Genomic DNA, 17,749 nt, shown 5'->3' with positions numbered 1-17,749 from the left:
ATCCAGTCACAATATACAAGGCACTTAAAAATTGGCAGCCAAGTATCTGTTTCAAGTTTAATTTAATATTAACATTTTTAAGTTTTTGCAAAGCGTGAAAGAGCAACTAAGCTACTTTCGAACAGATTTACATTGATTTGTTCAATTAGATGTAACACAGTCAGTCAATTTGGAAAGTGGCCAACAGCTGTCAAAATAGTGGAAGCTCGGCTAACTTTGCAGGGATATTCAAGGATCTCGGCTTCCAAATCTCTGAGCATTTCAAGCCAGTTTATGTCCCTCAGCAGTAAGAAATAACAAAGAAAATAAACACAGGCCCTGAATTTCCTTGCTCTCTTTAGCACTTACAGGATTATTAGGCAAAAAAGCTTGAGAAACACACATTTAGAATATTCTGCTGCTTGCCATCTATTAATATGCTGGGTGTGAGTTTCCATGACCTTCTTGCAAGCTTCGAAGATCTGCCTATCCAATTCTCACGAGGCCCATTTACATATTGGCATCAGTCACCCAGTGGCATTTGCCACCTACACTTACTATGCTCAAGTGCTCTAAAGAAGCCTGCAATCTTTACAGAGGCTGCGTCACTTCTGTCGCTGTAGTTTCCTGGAGACCTTTAGGTTGGTGAGGCTGCTCAAGACTTGGTACCACTGGCCAAACTTGAGCAACATTAGTATCTGAAGTTTGCATCCGGGTCCTACAACTAATGTATTTGTATAGCAAAGCAGCCTTACCCCTCGTTTAAGGCTGACAGGATCCTTTTCAAGCAAGCAAGGTTTTTCAAGCAATTTTTCATGCAGGGACTGTCCCTTTAAATTTAAAGGGAGTGGAAACTTTCAACATATCCGGCTCTCTAAGTCGACTTTCCTGTTGGAGTTAAATGGAGTTAGGTTTTACTTCTGGCAATTGTTACGAGAAAAAGTTTAACTCTCGGGTCTATTTGGAAACGTATTATGTTTCCCCCCTTGGTAATACACAGGAGAAGGAATTCCTGCCTTTCATTCTGAAGAATTTGGTAAAAGCCTTTTCCAGTGGTAAGTAGAGTCTCTGAATCTAATTTAGCTCACTGGTGTCCTGAAGGGAAACACTCTAATTTGAGCATTCCCCTACTATTTTACTGAGCAATCACTTAGCTTATTGCTCAGCACATTTTGTACCAAGTACTTACAGAATTTCTGACAGCACAAAGCTGCTGGAGACTGGAAGCAGTTCGTGAATCTGCACAACGTCAGCCCAAGCCACTCCTTTGCATGTTCCATATGTGAGTGGAGCTGAATACCTTCCCCCAGCTCCAGCGCTCCTGAGTCAGTGACATTATTACTAGCTAGACTAACAAGTAAGGAGCAGGACTGGGGGAAGAAAGCAGGAATTATGAGGGGAGTAGATGGCAATAATGAGAGGGGAGAGTGAATGTGGCAAGTAAAAAGGCATTTAAGGGTATATGGGGAAGAATTCCACACCCCCCCCCCCCCCCCCCGTGGATGAGGTCTCATGTTTTTTTCTGAAGACCGAATTCAACAACAATTCAACAACTTTACGCCATGAGCTCCCTCCCCCATCCCCACCCTCTTTCTGTTTCCCCCTTCCTTTTTTTCCAATAAATTATATAGATTTTTCTTTTCCCACCTATTTCCATTATTTTTAAATAACTTAAAATCTTTTATGCTCTCCCCACCCCCACTAGAGCTATACCTTGAGTGCCCTACCATCCATTCTTAATTAGCATTCGTTTAGATAATATCACCAACTTTAACACCTATGTGTTCTTGACATCTTTTGATGATCTGCTTCTATCACTGCTTGTTTGTCCCTACAACCACACCCCCCTCCACTTCTCTCTCTCTCTCTCTCTCCGCCCCCCCCACACACTTTAAACCAGCTTATATTTCAACTCTTTCTTGGACTCGAACTCAAGTTCTGTCGAAGGGTCATGAGGACTCGAAACGTCAACTCTTTTCTTCTCCGCCGATGCTGCCAGACCTGCTGAGTTTTTCCAGGTAATTCTGTTTTTGTTTTGGATTTCCAGCATCCGCAGTTTTTTTGTTTTTATCTAGATAGTATTCAGTGACTGACGGGCCTATGAACAGAACATGCAGCACAGAGAGCAAGATGAATTTTTGCATGGAGAGTTGCGATAAGCCTGTGAAGTCAAGGCCATGTCAACGTGCAAGAATAGATGGTTGAAGAAAAGGTGATTAAAAGAAATCAAGAATTTGGGAACAGATTGAGCACACAGGATTAGGACTACTACTCATGTGAAGGGTAAACCCCAACTTCGGTAAACTACTTCGGTTTTGTAAGTCAATGTAGTGTAACAAAGGACTGAGGTGAAAATTGCAGGTTTTCTCAATTTCCTGTAAAGAATTTTTAAGCTATTATAGCACTTGTGTCACTAAATCTGGCCGTTAACTTGGTTTAAAATTGGAACTAGAAACGTCAACTCTTTTTTTCTCCGCTGATGTTGCCAGACCTGCTGAGTTTTTCCAAGTAATTCTGTTTTTGTTTTTAAATTGTTTATATGGTTGTCATAGTAATGAAGAGGTAGTCATCTCTCCCTCCTACATAAACACAGAGGCACTCTACTTCTTCCTCTCGCTCTCTTCAGCCCTTCAATTACTTGTTCACACACATCTTTTCCACACTGTTCCTCACCTCAGCTCACATAAGGTATTTCTTCCCTCCCTCCCAGTATTTGTCTGCTGGCTTTTAGCCTTTCCACTTCCCACAGACACTCATCTTCCTCGCACAGACATTCTTCTTTCAACACCACCCGACTCTCCCCAACCGCCGCCCCCCCAACTCCATTCAGCTCATGTTGGCAATCATGCCCTCCTATTTCCTCCCCTCTCTCAGTTCTCCCTCTCTCAGATCATACTAGCATCCCCGTGCCACGCGAGTGCTCACTTGCTCCCTTCTCTCGTCCCTCCCTCAGATCACATTGGCACTCTCCTCTCCCTCACATCTTCCCCAACTCAAACTCAGTGTTGCTGCTGCTCCAGTGGATAGATTTGTGGACAGGAATTCCTGATGCTGCAAAATTATTGGAAGAGTTCTTTCCCCAGCGTGCAGCAATGTACCTGTCACAAGGAGCAACATCACTATCGTCATGTAGGAATTGGGTGCGGTGAGATGGAATGAGAAGGATGACATTGATTCTTGCCTTCAAAGACAGACAAGCAGACATTGATACTCAAGCTCCCTTTAGCTGTTGCTTCAGTATAATTTGAGTTATATTTTGCCACTTCCTTTCCCAATTAATGATTGGTGTTTGAATTTTTCCAGGTCCAAAATTCCGCACACTGCTTGAAATTGGATGTGGTCCCTGTCTTCACTTAGCTCTCTGTGCCTTAGGGCACGCAGAGGAAATTGTTTTGTCGGATTTTGCTTCCAACAACCGTCAAGAGATTCAGCTGTGGTTACAAAATGATCCAGGAGCTTTTGACTGGAGCCCAATTGCAAAATTTGTGTGTGAACTGGAAGGCAACAGGTAATTATTAAGGAGCCCCGATTTGCTTTGCTTTTTAAAAGGTAAAAAGCTGCCCCATTGATTTATATACGCAGCCTAGTGTGTTACTGAGACTTAGAAACCAGGAAAATCCTGGGGCAGAATTTTCTGCTTGTCAGGCAGGCACACGCCCGACCAGAATGAGCGTAAAATGACGCGCGATGGCATCGGGCGAGTGCCCTAATGCTCCTATGAAACCCCCTTGTTACATTTCACTCTGTTAAAAATTGTTATGCAAATGCAACTTGTTATTGAAGCATTTGAAGACATGATATGATATTGTATAGAAGAATATTCTTCCTTTTATTTATTTCTGTCAGCTGGTGTTCATTTTTATGTACTCTGCCAATTTGTACATATCAACCATCAGAAGCTCTTTCCTAAAGACAATCACGTTTTTGCTGTGGAGCACCCCCTTTACTGGGGACTCGTCAGAACAAACATTGGAGAAAAATTTGCACCAGGCAATGCAAGTCACCTACTTTGAGATCGAATAAGTTGAGTGTGATTCTCTATAGTAACCTGTATCAGACACTGAGTTTGTATCTTTCAGGGAAAAATGGGCAGAGAAAGAAAAGAAGCTGAGAGATTCTGTCAAGCAAGTCTTGAAGTGTGATGTGCATCAAAGTAATCCCCTGTGTCCAGTGGAATTGGAACCTATTGATTGTCTGGTGACTTCCTTGTGCCTGGAGGCTGCCTGCAAGGATAAAACAGCATACTGCAGCGCTCTTAGAAATGTAACCTCCCTGTTAAAACCAGGTGGGGTGCTCATTATGATTAGCGATTTGAATGAGACATATTACACAGTTAATGGACTGAAGTTTTCATGTTTGAAATTTGATCAGGTCTTTTTAGAAAATGCTTTGAAGGAGGCTGGTTATGAGATAGATCAATTTGAAATTCTTGCTTTTCCTGGTGATGAAAGATCTGTAACAGACTGTGAGGCTTCAAGTTTCCTCGTTGCTCACAAGATCAAGAATACTTTGTGCTAAATCAGTATTACAGCTGTTGTAAATCTATGCAGTTCACAACCAACTAAATGCGCAAAGAATAAAAACACACTATTAAATCAAATCAAAATGCTTGTTTGTTATTGACTTTATTTCATAGTTGGCTTTATTCACTCTTCATAATCAAGAAGTTTTTAAAATTCAACAGAACTTGATGGAGAGTGACAGTTCAGTGCCGTCCCATGGCAGTGTTGCACTGTGCTGCCTTTCAGGTGAGATGGGGGGCCTGAGTTTTCACTTTGTGGGTGGAAACAGGAGTCAGGACTGTTCCTGGTTCCTGAAACACCTCCACTTGTTGGGAGTTTGAACGGCACGCCACCTTAATTAATGGCCTACTCCTGCTTCTAACCCATATGTTTGCACGTTAATTGACCTGGAGACAGTTTCCCTGTTCAATTAAGGCAGGCAGGTGGGCTCTCGAAGCTGGAGGGATAATCCGAGGCCTTGCAACCTCGGAGGCACAACATGGCGGCAGTAGAGAGGAGCTAATTGAGAGGGTGCTTCAACACAAACAACAACTTTTTATTTTCAAAATGTAATTAGAGAATAGCAAAAGCAGCCAAATCACCACTGTGATGATGTCGTGGGGTGGGGTGGCATGGGATCCCTTTACAGAGCAGCATTTGGCTGCAGCGGTACCCAGTGGGCCTGTCTGGAATGCTGTCGTCATGGCCTGTCACTGAGGCCTGCCACTTCCCCAGACAGATGAACTGCATCTCCCCCCATCCCACCCCCAACCTCTTTGCATTGGGAAATGGGAGGCTGACTGGAAAATCCAGGTTGATCTCATTTACTTATCATCATCTTAATGAGACCAAGTGGCCGGCCGCTCCCCCACCCTGCCTCAAGGGGGATGCATGAGAGGCAGACAGCCTTGCCGGGCTTTAAACCCATCTCTCCAAAGTGGCTGCGTTGGGCAAAGAGTCAGGCCACAGGCATGCCAGCCAGAGCCAGTATTTTCAGACTCCATCCACCTCTCTGTTCCCAACCTTGGCACGGCCCAAAAATTCTGCCCAAGGTTTCAGCCGTGACTCAGTTGCTGGCATTCTTGCCTCAGAGTCAGAAGCTTGAGCAGGTTCATAGTCCCACTGCAGCACAAAATCGAGGCAAACAGTTCATTGCAGTCCTGAGAGAGTTCTGCGTTGTTGGAAGTGCTGTCTTTCTAACAAGACGTTATACCCATCTATCCTCTGAGGTGGACAGAAGAGATCTCATGGCAGCATTTCAAAGAAGAGCAGAGGAGCTCTCTCTGGTATCCTGGCCAATATTCATCCCTCAACCAAAACTTCAAACTGACTGGGCATGATCACAATGCTAATTCTTGGACCTTACTGTGTGCAAATAGTTCATTACAACAATTAAAAGGTTCTTAACTTGCTGATAAGTTCTTTGGGACTTCACAAAGTCCTTATGCCAAGAGATCTGAAGAAGGGTCAAAAGGACTCGAAATGTTAACTTTGTTTCTATCTCCACAGATGCTGATAGATCTGCCAAATTCTTATAGCATTCTGGCCCAACAATACTGCAGAAATAAACTAATTGGTCATACCCAGCTTACTCCCATATCCTTTGATACACTTGCTTAATATCTCTGGGTTGAAAATTTCTATTAACCCAACAGCCACAACCCTCAGGAGGAGGGGATTCCACATTTCCACCACCCCTCTTTGTGAAAAAGTGCTCCCAGATTTCACTCCTCATTGGCCTGTATTGAATTTTGAGATTGTTGCCCTCTTGTCCTGGATTCCCCCACCACAATAATTGGCTAAATAGGCAAATACTTTATTGAATCCTCATTTTTAACACCTCAATTAGGCCACCGCATAGCATCTCAATTATGAGAAACTTCAGAAATTTTCTTCTGCGACTTGCCTGAGTGATGTGGTGGCCGTGGGGACACCTGTCACCCATCAGCTGATGTGCTCCTGCCCAATGACCTTCAGCAGGCAGGAAACAAGCTAAGCCCGAGATTTAAAATCTCCTCAGCCTCATAGTGCCAAGGTTTTATCACTCCGCCATAGGTCTCGTCTGCCCAATTCCTGCCCCAAGTTAAAATTTGGGTTTAAGGTAGCTGTTCAAAAATTGAAGAAAAGCATTCTATTTGATATTTTGTTAGTCCTCTGGAATCTGCCCTAAGTGAGCTTCAGAGAATATTTCTAACTGGACCCAAATTATATGTCACATGCCCTTTAAAATCGAGGGAGAAGATCAGCTGCATTATCCACCTTCAAGTTTGGCTTTTAATCAGGGGCCAGGGATTGGAAATAGGAGCTAGTTCCTGGGCCTGACTCCGCCTAACATTGTTCAGACACACCCATTGCAACTTTCGATTCTCCAGGCAATGAAAGGCCAGGGATCAGGCTTGCCGTCCAATCGGGGTTGGCGGGTGATCTTCGGATATTGGAGAGCCAACGGGAGACTGTTCAGCATTGATTAGCAGCCCCAACAGCTGAGGTGGGAGCTGCTATACTGGAAATGGAGACACTAGGGGACAAGTGGAGGTAATTTAATTTTCCTTTTCGAAAATGCATAGCTGCCTGACTATCAATCTGGGGAACTCGATCGCTAGGCAAATCCAGGTCAAAGCAGCCCACTTGATTGGCACCCCATCCATCACCTTCAACATTCACTCCTTCCACCACCCATGTGTAGTGGTAGCACTGCATGTAATCTGTAAGATGCACGGCACCAAAGTTTCAACAGCACTTTCCAAATCCACAACCTCAATCGCTTAGCAGAACAAGGGCAGCAGGTGAATCAGAATACTACCACCTGCAAGTTTCCCTCCAAGCCACACATCACCTTGGCTTGGAAATAGATCGCATTCCCTCACTGTTGCTGGGTCAAAAACCTGGGACTCCCTACCTAACAGATTTTAAGGAGCCCATATTCCTCTTAACCAAGCTCTTTCTTCTACTATAATCGTAAAAAGAAAATTTTGATTTCATTTTGATATCGCTTGCAAGTCTCTTTTCATAGTCTCCTTTTGTAGCTCTTATTCTTTTTGTCAACGTTGTATCTTTCCAATTCACTAGGATCTGTGCAATTTTTTTGCATTTTTGTATACTTTTTATTTTGATTTTATCTTGTCTTATCTCTTTATTCATCCTTGACTGTATTTTTTGACAAGTAGAGCTCTTCCCTTAGGAGTATAAACTGATTTGACATCACATTGAATTCTTTGTCAAACACCTCCCAATGATCTTCAGTCATTTTACCCATTAACAGATTTGTCCAGTTTAATGTGGACAGTCTCAGTCACATGACATTGAACACAGCTTTTACTAAATCTAAGATCCTTGTAGATGTTTCATGTTTCTCCTTTCAAGCACTACATTGACCTCAATCCTATTACAATCGCTATTAGATAAATGCTTCTGCACCCAATAGGCTGTTAACTAAATTTGGTTCAATATTCATAACTAAATCTACTATGGCGTGCCCCTTTGTTAACTCCAAGACATACTGTTGCAAAAAACTATACAAACATACAAACTAGGAGCAGGAGTAGGCCATTTGGTCCTTTGAGCCTGCTCTGCCATTCAACAAGATTATGGCTGATCTGACTGCAACCTCCCACTTACCCCGGTAACCTTTCACCCCCTTGTTTATCAAGACTCTATCTACCTCTGTCTTGAAAACTTTCAAAGACTGCTTCCACTGCCATTTGAGGAAGGGAGTTCCAAAGACTCAATACCCTCTGAGAGAAAAAAATTCTTCTTATCTCTATTTTAAATGGCAGCTCCTTATTTTTAAACTATGACCCCAGTTTTAGATTCTCTCCAAGAGGAAACATTCTCTTTACATCCACCTTGTCAAGATCCCTCAGGATCTTATATGTTTCAACCAGGCCGCCTCTTGCTCTTTTAAACTCCAGTGGATACAAGCCTATCCTGTCCAACCTTTCCTCATAAGACAACCTGCCCATTCTGGTACTAGTTTAGTGAACCTTCTCTGAATTGCTTCTAACGCATTACATCTTTCCTTAAATAAGGAGACCAATACTGTATGTAGTATTCCAGGTGTGGTGGCACCAGTGCCCTGTACAATTGAAGCATAACCTCCCTACTTTTATATTCAATTCCCCCTTATAATAACCGATAATATTGGGTTGAATTTTTGATTTGGCGGGCAGGTGCGATTGGTGGGCCCGGGATCAGCTCTCCGACTGTGATTGGCCCCCGAATGCGATTGCACACTGGCCAGCCAATTAACGGCCAACCAGCCAGCATGAAGCGTGTGCTGGAAAGCTCAGTGGGCATGGGAGGAGGGGGAGTGATGATGTCAAAGCAACTGAGGCGAGCGCTGAGAGGAAGGTCCCTGAAGGCAGAGAGCCACCTCAGGGAGCTGCAGGCCCAAAAATGTTCCAATAAAGTTTTAAAAAGCAGAAAAAATTTTCCGAGCATCTCAATCATCCACCTGAAAAATATAGATGGAAAAAATGCTGCCCTAAGGTTCTCGTTTTTATTTTATTTCATAACGGAAACCTCATCCCACCCTTGGATGAGGTTGCATGAAAATGTAAAGGCCACCTGGCCGATTCACCCCTCAACCAACCAGAAGATTGGACAGGTTTCGAAAAATAGCAGACAATTGCGCCATTAACGGGCTTAATTGCCCACATAATTCTCGGCAGGCATGCTTCTGACTTTTGTGAGCACCCGCTGAGAGAAATATCGTGTCGGGATGCTCACAAGACATAATCTCGCATGATTTCACGCCCGACCCACCCCATCAATATAAAATTCAGCCCATTCTATTAGCTTTCATAATAACTTGCTGCACCTGCATACTAGCCTTTTGTGATTCATGCACTAGGATACCCAGATCCCTCTGCATCTCAGAGCTCTGCAATCCCTTACCATTTAGATAGCAAGCTTCTTTTTTATCCTCCCTGCCAAAATGGACAATTTAAAATTTTCCCACATTATATTCCATTTGGGCCTGGTCTTTGCCCACTCACTTAATCTTGCTATGTCCCCTTGTAGCCTCCTTAAGTCCTCTTCACAACTTACTCTCCTACCTATCTTTGTATCATCAGCAAATTTAACAGCCATACCTTCGATCCATTTAGCCAAGTCATTTATATAAATTGTAAAAAGCTGAGGGCCAAGCACTGATGCCTGTGGCACACCGCTCATTACATTCTGCCAACCAGATAAAAGACCAATTTATGGCTACCCTCTGATTCCTGATAGCCAGACAATCTCCTGTCCATGCCAATATGTTACCCCCCACACCATGAGCTTTTATTTTCCGCAATAACCTTTGATGTGGCACCTTATCAAATGCCTTTCTGAAAATAAGACAGTACATCCACAGCACTTGTGACTCCTTCAAAGAACTCCAATGAATTGGTTAAACATGATTTCCCTTTCACAAAACTACTCTTCAGAAACTCACTATCTTTCTGACATCTGCCATCAGACAGAGAAGAGACAAGAGAGGAGAAACCATGTAGACTCTCTATCCGAAAGTTCATCAGTCTCAATATCTACTCGTCAAGTATTGGTCTAATTCTCCTTTAAAGTATTCCATTAATCTATACATCAATTTGACTGCAAATTGTCTTGCAAAGAAAGGTTGGACAAGCTATGCTTGTGTCCGCTCGAGGTTAGAAGAGTGAGAGGCAGCTTGATTGAAACATTTAAGATCCTGAGGGGTCTTGACAGGGTGAATGTGGAGAATATGTTTCCTCTTGTGGGAGGATCTAGAACTAGGTGCCATTATTTAAAAATAAAGGGCCAGCATTTAAGGGAAGAAATTTTTTCTGTATTGGAGACTGTCATTATACATAGCGACCTGAATTTTCATCTCGAGGTGGGGAGAAGGAGTCAGAAAAATTGCCAGCCCACCCACTTTGGAAGGCAACGCAGGATCTTCATTGCTGGATGGTGGGGTGCAGGATGGAGCCGGGTCAACCAGGAAGAAGTTCGGAGGCAGCCTCAGGGGCTGCTGGGTGAGGAAGTGGCCTATTTAAAAGGCCCACCTCAGTGCTGTGGGATTTCATCCCGGCTAAAACAAAAATACAAAGACCCTCCAGCCCTCACCCCCCCACACTCCTGCCTGCCCCATCCATGCCATCTCATGCCCCCATGCCAGGCGTTACCCACCCACCCACCCATGGCACCACAGCAAACCCCCATAGTGCCTTATGTCCCCTATGCCAGGCTATGGCACTTCCATGCCCCTTGGTCCACTATACACTGTATAGAACCAATGAACTCTATGGTGACAGTAAGGAGGTAAAGAAAAGCTTTAAAATAAAGTCATTAAGTCATTCATTACTTAACAGTATGGCCTGGAGCTTGCACTCTTCGGGTGCGCATGATTGGCAGGCTGGAAGTGGACGCAAAATGTGTTTCCAGATGCGATCAGCCTCGCACCCAATTTCACACAAAGGCTCAGCGACGCTGGGTGGGAGGGGGAGCGGCAGGGCCCGAAGAAAGTGATGGCACAGGCAGATGCTTCTAAAGAGCTCCCTGAAGGCAGAGAGCTGCTGTGGAGCTGCGTCGGCGAGCTGCAGACCTGTACAAATTGAAAGGGAAGAGAAAATGCAACAAACTGTGTCTATGCAGCACATTCAAGCACCAGACAGCAGAACTCAAAAAGCCTTAGTCTCCAGACACCTTTTTTTATTATATTTCACCCTGGACATTTGGATCGAGGTTGTGGCAAAAACACAAAGGCTGCCTGGCCAATTGGCTCGTCCGCCAACTGTAAAAATGGACGGGACAGGTAAAATTGCTGTCAATTGCCTCCTTAATGGGCTTAATTGCCCGCTTAATTAACGGTGGGGGTGCACGGCAGTTGGAAGTGCACCCACCAAGCGAAATATCATGCGGCTGCATACCCGACATCTTCTCGCATGGTTTCACATGCTGTTGGGTTGGACACGTGCCCTCACAAGTGACCTAAAAGTGTCAATCATCCAGCCCTTTAAAGTATCAATAATTGAAACCACAAATCTTAGAAACAACTTTAATCTTGTGTAAATAAACATTCTGAAATTGACAACAGAGATCAGGGAGACAGACCTGTCAATCAAACAATGTTTTCTGTGGAGCATAGCTGTTTCAACAGGAGTAATGGATTTCTGGACTCTCAGCCAAGCTTCATTATGTATGCCCAGACATCCTTTATGTTTGTTGAAGCAGCTGCTCTCCAGAATGTATTTTTTTAATGTAGTGGAAAGTAATGAATTAATTTTTTATCAAGCTTTATTTTTACACATCCTAATATTATAGGGTTCATTGGTTCTGAACAGTATATCAATGTCAATGGGCATGAAAGTGCCATAGCTTGGCATAGGGGCATGATGAACTATGGGGGTGGCAGGGGGCTTTACCTTGGCACGGGGTCATGAGGGGCCATGGGTGGTAGCCTCACCTTGGCAGAGGGAGCATGGGGAGGACCTTTAGAATTTACCATTTAACAGGTTCATGACTCCTCTAAGGTCCCTAAAAACCTGGCCCGAAATTTGGAAAGGAGGAGGACATGCCTATCTGCTTAATGGAGCCGGCCATGTCCAGAGTGCCAGGGGCGGGCTTTTGACAGAAACCAGCTGCACCCTTAAAAGGCACTCCCAAAAATCAGACAGCCTGGGATTGGGGTCAGGAATCCTGGAATCCGGACCCAGCCACCAAGGCCTTCCAAGTCATCCCAACTCGGAAAAATTCAGTCCAGTATTTCAGGTATGGCCATTGCTTAGTGCCTTGTACAAGCTCATTATCACTTCCTGAGATTTGTGTTCTATTCTTGTGATAATACATCTCAAAATGTCAAAATGACCACCAACCGTGTTGTCAGTTTCAGTCAGGTTTCTACCAATTCCACGGATCTCCCTTTGTATCCCATAGCCTGCTAACATTTAATTTACATCCCATTGTTTAGTACCCTTCTCTATCTCAATACCTTGTAATTCTCCCTGTTAAATGCCATTTCCCAATCAACGTCTCACCTTCCTGTTCTATCCACATCACCTTTATATCTTTTCTTGGCTATCCCTTATTTTGTAAAAATGTATCCCAATTTCATGCCATCTCCAAACGTAGAAAGGTGTTTCTTTGCCAAAGTTCAAGATCTTTTAAGTGCATTTAAATCAGCAACAGACCCTTTGCTGATCTCTGTGTTGCTGCAATAGTGACTCTACTGACACACCGATGCAGTATCATTCACATCCACTGCTTGCTTTCTGTTGTTCAATCCACCTCAGGGGTTTGTCTATTATTCCAATTCTTCCAAAGTTGTGGGTGAATTGCTAGGTTGATGTAGAATTTAACTTCTTTCAGAAATCTTAAAGTTATCGCATCCTCATGATGTCCATTGTCACTGATTGTCATTGAAGAATTCCAGTACGTGTATTAGGCAAAATCTCCCTCCCAGAAATCCATGTTGACTGTCATTTACCACGTCATACCTATCTAGGTTTTTCTCTATCTACTCTTCTTGAATGCTTTGTCTACATTATAACAATGGATGTTGATTTTATTAATCTATGGCTTCTGGCTATCCTGTCTGGTTCCAAACCTTGGGCTCTGCTTGCATTTCTCTTCACTTGTTAAAGATATCAGCAACAATGTGATTGATTTTCTTCACGTACCTTTGTATAAAGACCAGTTGGGCCTGGGCCAGTTTCTTCTAAACTCTAAAGAAGACAGGCCCAGTCTCCTCAATCTGTCCTCATAGGACAATCCTGCCATCCCTAGGGATCAGTCTGATGAACCTTAATTGCACTCTCTCTATGGCAAGTATATATTTGCTTTGCTAAGAGGGGCAAAGCTGCACACAATACTGCAGTGATCTCACCAATCCTCAATACAACTCCAACAACATTTCTTTACTCCTGTACTCAAATCCTCTTGCAATAAAGGCCAACATACCATTTTGGTTTCTTTTCCCTATGACTTGTTGCACCTGCATGCTAGCTTCCAGTGGCTTGTGAACAAGGCCACCCAGATCCCTGTGGACATCATCACTTGCCAATCTCTCACCGTTTAAGAAATACTCTGTATTTTTGTTTTTCCTGCCAAAGTGGATAACTTCCGGGTAAGTCCAGCTCATAGCATGGCTCATTTCACTTGCTAGAAGTGACATGCAGGGGCCTATTCTCTAAGAACAAATTGAATCTGTTCAAGCCTTGTGCCTTTTTTGAACTACTCAGAAGCATGGGGAGCCTATAGCACTCTATTGCTTTCTCTATGGCAGCACCTTGGCCAACCTGAGTTGACCTGCCAACCAACCAGCACCCCTTTTCTCCTGTGGTATAAATTCATTGTTTGAAATTTGGCATTCTTGCATTTGTCCTGATGAGTCCAAGACAAAAAGTTTTGGCTTGTTTCTCTTTTCAGCAATAATTCGGGAATTATTTTATCTGCTGGAACAGTAAGTCATTGGTGTTGATTATCATTACATACCCTTCATCATCACTGCCAGATTTCTATTGTCGCCCTCGCTGTACACAGCACAAACCAGAGATCTTGTGGCTCTGCATGGCTCTGTTCCACATTAACTAGTGCACTTACCAAGTGAGCCTGTACATTTCCCCTCCTCTGATGTTCAAGAAGAGGAACCACAATCACTCTAACACAATTTAGTGAATAACAAGTCGTGTTCAACCTCTACAGTTTTGACTTCCATTTATGGAAGTGTAAAAGGAGACAGTGACACAGTGGTAATATCACTGGCCCTGGTAGCCCAGAGGCCCAGGGTAATGTCCTGAGAAAGGATTCAAATCCCACCATTGGGATAATTTGGAATTGAAAAGCTAGTCTCAGTAATGGTGACCATGAAACTGTTGTAAAAACCCATCTGGTGCAATAATGCCCTTCAGGGAAGGAAATCTGCCAATCTTACCTGGTCTGGTCTACGTATGACTCCAGACCCACAGCAATGAGCTTGACTCTTAACTGCCCCTGAAGTGGTACTCAGTTCAAGGGCAATTAGGGATGGGCAGCAAATGCTGGCCTTGCTTGTGATGTCCACATCCCATGAAAGAATAAAAAAAAAACCTTTGGCCTTAGACACCAGTATGCAAACACTGAACACATTCAAACAACACTTTTTCCCCACTACTTAATCTATAAGATTAAGAGGATATTTGAAAGAGGTGTTCAAAATCATGAGGCGTCAGGACAGAGTAAATGGGGAGAAACTGTTCCCATTGGCGGAAGGCTCGAGAACCAGAAGGCATCCTTTTAAGGTGATTGACAAAGGAAGCAACAATAAAATGAGGAAGACCATTTTACACAGCAAATGGTTAGGATCTGGAATACATTGTGAGTATGGTGGAGGCAGATTCAATCATGGCCTTCAAAAGAGAATTGGATAATAATCTGAAAAGAAAAAAAAATGCAGGGTTACAGGGAAAAGACGGGGAGTGAATTAGGTGAGTTTCTCTTTCAGAGAGCTAGCACGTCAGGCAGAATGGCCTCCTTCTATGTGATTCTATGACTCTCAGATAAGTGCAACATTATCACATTACTTATCAGACTTGAAAGTCGCCTCCAGCACATGATGTCAGAGCCACTGAAAAAAATACATGGTTGACACTTATATCCTCACTGGTCATCCCCCACAATGTTTATTATTTCATTCACTGAAAAACAATTAACACTTATTCTCTTTTTTTTTTCTGATGATAACTCCCTATCTTTTTTTGTACAGATAAAGCAACACCTTTCAATAGAAATCTTATCATACCCCATAACTAGGTAATGTAGAGACCCTCCCTTTTATATGCAAGAGGTACAATCAGATCATTTTGAATTTTAATCCTGGACATGCAAGTTTATGATTGCCACTAAGATGCTCCATTTTAATTAGCCTGATGTTTATAGGTTTAAGTATATGGGGTTATACCCTGACAATTGATTCTTTCCCTGTGCTCGACATGGACAACATTGTCACCCACAAACAATGACAAAAGACTTTACCTTAATGAAACAACATGAACAATAAATAACACTTAAGAAAACAGCTCATTCTGTGTAAAAAAAAAGTGCACATTTTCCCATTAAAGTTTCCTTTGAGAAATGTATGAAATCCAAACACGCGCAGGCTGATGGTTTCCATTCATTTAGGTTGAGATAGTCAATTCCAGAAGAGTCCAGGTGATGACAGCAGTGCTTCCCAGCAATATCCAGCAATGACTGGAGCCATCGGCGGCACTGTCAGCATTACAAAAGTTGGTGGAACAGCAGAGAACTTTTCTACCTCCAACGAGTATATTATCGACATCAGCATTACACTCCAAACGAAATGAACATTTCTTGGTTACCTTCACAATTCCAAGTCCGGCTGTAATAGAATAGATATATTATATAACAAGTCTAAGTTCCTCAATTGATCACCTGATCATGGGGTTGTTATTCAACATTTCATGATAAATATAATCAATATTAATCATTAAAGTTAACCCTTGTTTGATTTGGATTTATCATAATTTTTCCCCTATCTAATGTAAAGCGAGTTATTTTACTTTTCCTTTCCTCTTCTCCTCCGACACCTGGGGGTTTACCAAGTTCCAGTGTCTGTCCACCACCTTATTGCTGATTACTAATCATTGAATCGTAGAATAGTACAGCACAGAGGAAGGCTATTTGGCCCATTGTGTCTGTGCCAGCTCTTTGAAAGAACTATTCAATTAGTTCCACTCCCCAGCTTTTTCTGTATAGCCCTGTAAATAATCTCCTGTTAATCTTCAGTGTTTTAAGGAGAACAATCTTAGCTTCACTAGTCTCTCCACATGAAGTCAATTTTCACTGGTACCATTCTAGTATTTCTCTTCGGCACCCTCTTCAAGGCCGGATCCATTCCGTCATTCACGTCTGATCCATTTTAGGGAGTATCAGCAAGCTAATTAACTGAGGATGGGAGAGAATCCATAGCAGAGCTCAATCTTCTCTCCAGCCAAAGGGGTTAACTGGTAGCAATTAGAAGATGGCTGTGACTTCCTCTCCCTAGTCCAGAGCTGCTGAGGCCACTTATGCCCAGGCTGAGAACAACAGTCTATTTTTGATGTTCACTGGCTAATCCACTATGGTGTTGCTGAAGTGGAGTCTGGGGTCTGCAACATGGCCCTGATACACCGTCCTGAAACCATTGTTGATTGTCCTAACCAGTCAAAAACTCTGCTAAGACATTTTGTGTGAGGGAATGGTTTAAATTAATCTTTGGGTCAACTACAGGCTATGTGGCATAGTGATATTGCCACTAGACTGGTAATCCAGAGATCCAGTGTAATGCTCAGGGGACCCAGGTTCAAATCCCACCACGGCAGTTGGTGGAATCTGTTAAAAGTCTAGTGATGACTATGAAACCATTGTTGATTGTCATAAAAATCCATCTGGTTCACAAATCCCCTTTAGGAAAGGAAACCTGCTGGTCTGGCAGACCCCATAGCAATGTGGTTGACACTTAAAAATGCCCTCTGAACAAGGGCAATTAGGGATGGGCAATAAATACTGGCTCAGTGATGCCCACATCCCACAAATGAATGTTAAAAAAACCATGTCCTTATAGATTTCTGGCTCCAATGAACATCTTTGTCTCACTGACAGAAATGAACCTGTAATCAATCTCAGGATGAAATGCAGTTTTTTGCAACCACAAGGTTCCGGGTTCAAGTCCCGCTCCAGGGCTGGAACACTAAAACCAAGGCTAACACTCCAGTGCAGTGCTGAGTGAGTGACACTCTGCCGGAGGTGCTACCTTTCGGATGGGGTATTGAGGCCCAATGTGCCTGCTCAGTTGGATGTAAAAGACCACATGCCCTGTTTCGAAGAGGAACAGGAGAGTTATCCCTGGCATCCTGGCCAATAATTATCCCTTAATGAACATCACAAAAAAACAATTATCTGAGCATTATTAAGTTGTTGTTTATGGGAGTTTGTTGAATGCAAATAAACTGCCACGCTTTTTACATTACAGTAGTGACTAAGATTCAAAAGTACCTCATTGGCACTTTGAGATTCTAGTGATAGTGAAAGTGCTATATAAATGCAAGGCTTTCTTTCTTGCTTTTCCTTTCTTTGTTTTTCAACACATTTGGTATCTTGATTGCGCCATCTGAAATTTGACAGGTATTTTCAGATCTTTTATACAGATATACATTATTGGTATATCCTTTCTCACTCCATAGCAAATACATAACAGATACTGGGAAAATTGCTAGAACAAAACTATTTTTCTCATGCACCTTATTTAAGATATGTTATCAGAAGCGAAACATACT

At 42.9% G+C, this 17,749-nt stretch overlaps 1 protein-coding gene across 2 annotated transcripts; it reads left to right on the top strand.

The window, feature by feature from the left end:
* The first annotated feature begins 532 nt into the window (after positions 1 to 532).
* LOC121269741 (nicotinamide N-methyltransferase-like) lies at positions 533 to 4,585 on the top strand. 2 transcript variants are annotated; one of them, XM_041174618.1, is made up of 3 exons: positions 533 to 620; positions 3,283 to 3,487; positions 4,059 to 4,585. In XM_041174618.1, exons 1-3 carry the CDS (start codon positions 539 to 541, stop codon positions 4,495 to 4,497), a joined length of 726 nt encoding a protein of 241 aa, XP_041030552.1. In that variant the 5' UTR covers positions 533 to 538; the 3' UTR covers positions 4,498 to 4,585. The 2 variants fall into 2 exon arrangements, with proteins under 2 accessions (XP_041030552.1, XP_041030551.1); XM_041174617.1 differs by lacking the exon at positions 533 to 620 and adding an exon at positions 682 to 1,034.
* Positions 4,586 to 17,749: the final 13,164 nt, after the last annotated feature.

The sequence above is a fragment of the Carcharodon carcharias genome, chromosome 25, assembly GCF_017639515.1.
Source record: "Carcharodon carcharias isolate sCarCar2 chromosome 25, sCarCar2.pri, whole genome shotgun sequence".
Taxonomy (NCBI): domain Eukaryota; kingdom Metazoa; phylum Chordata; class Chondrichthyes; order Lamniformes; family Lamnidae; genus Carcharodon; species Carcharodon carcharias.
The sequence above is the reverse complement of the archived record's forward strand: the minus strand, read 5'-3'. Positions and strand labels throughout refer to the sequence as shown.

Bases quoted from the DNA above. Each gene is read 5' to 3' on its own strand.
- LOC121269741 (XM_041174617.1), top strand. From the start codon at position 881: ATGGAGTTAGGTTTTACTTCTGGCAATTGTTACGAGAAAAAGTTTAAC. The intron at 1,035-3,282 runs GTAAGTAGAGTC...GAATTTTTCCAG, and splicing joins GGTAAAAGCCTTTTCCAGTG to GTCCAAAATTCCGCACACTG. The intron at 3,488-4,058 runs GTAATTATTAAG...TGTATCTTTCAG, and splicing joins TGTGAACTGGAAGGCAACAG to GGAAAAATGGGCAGAGAAAG.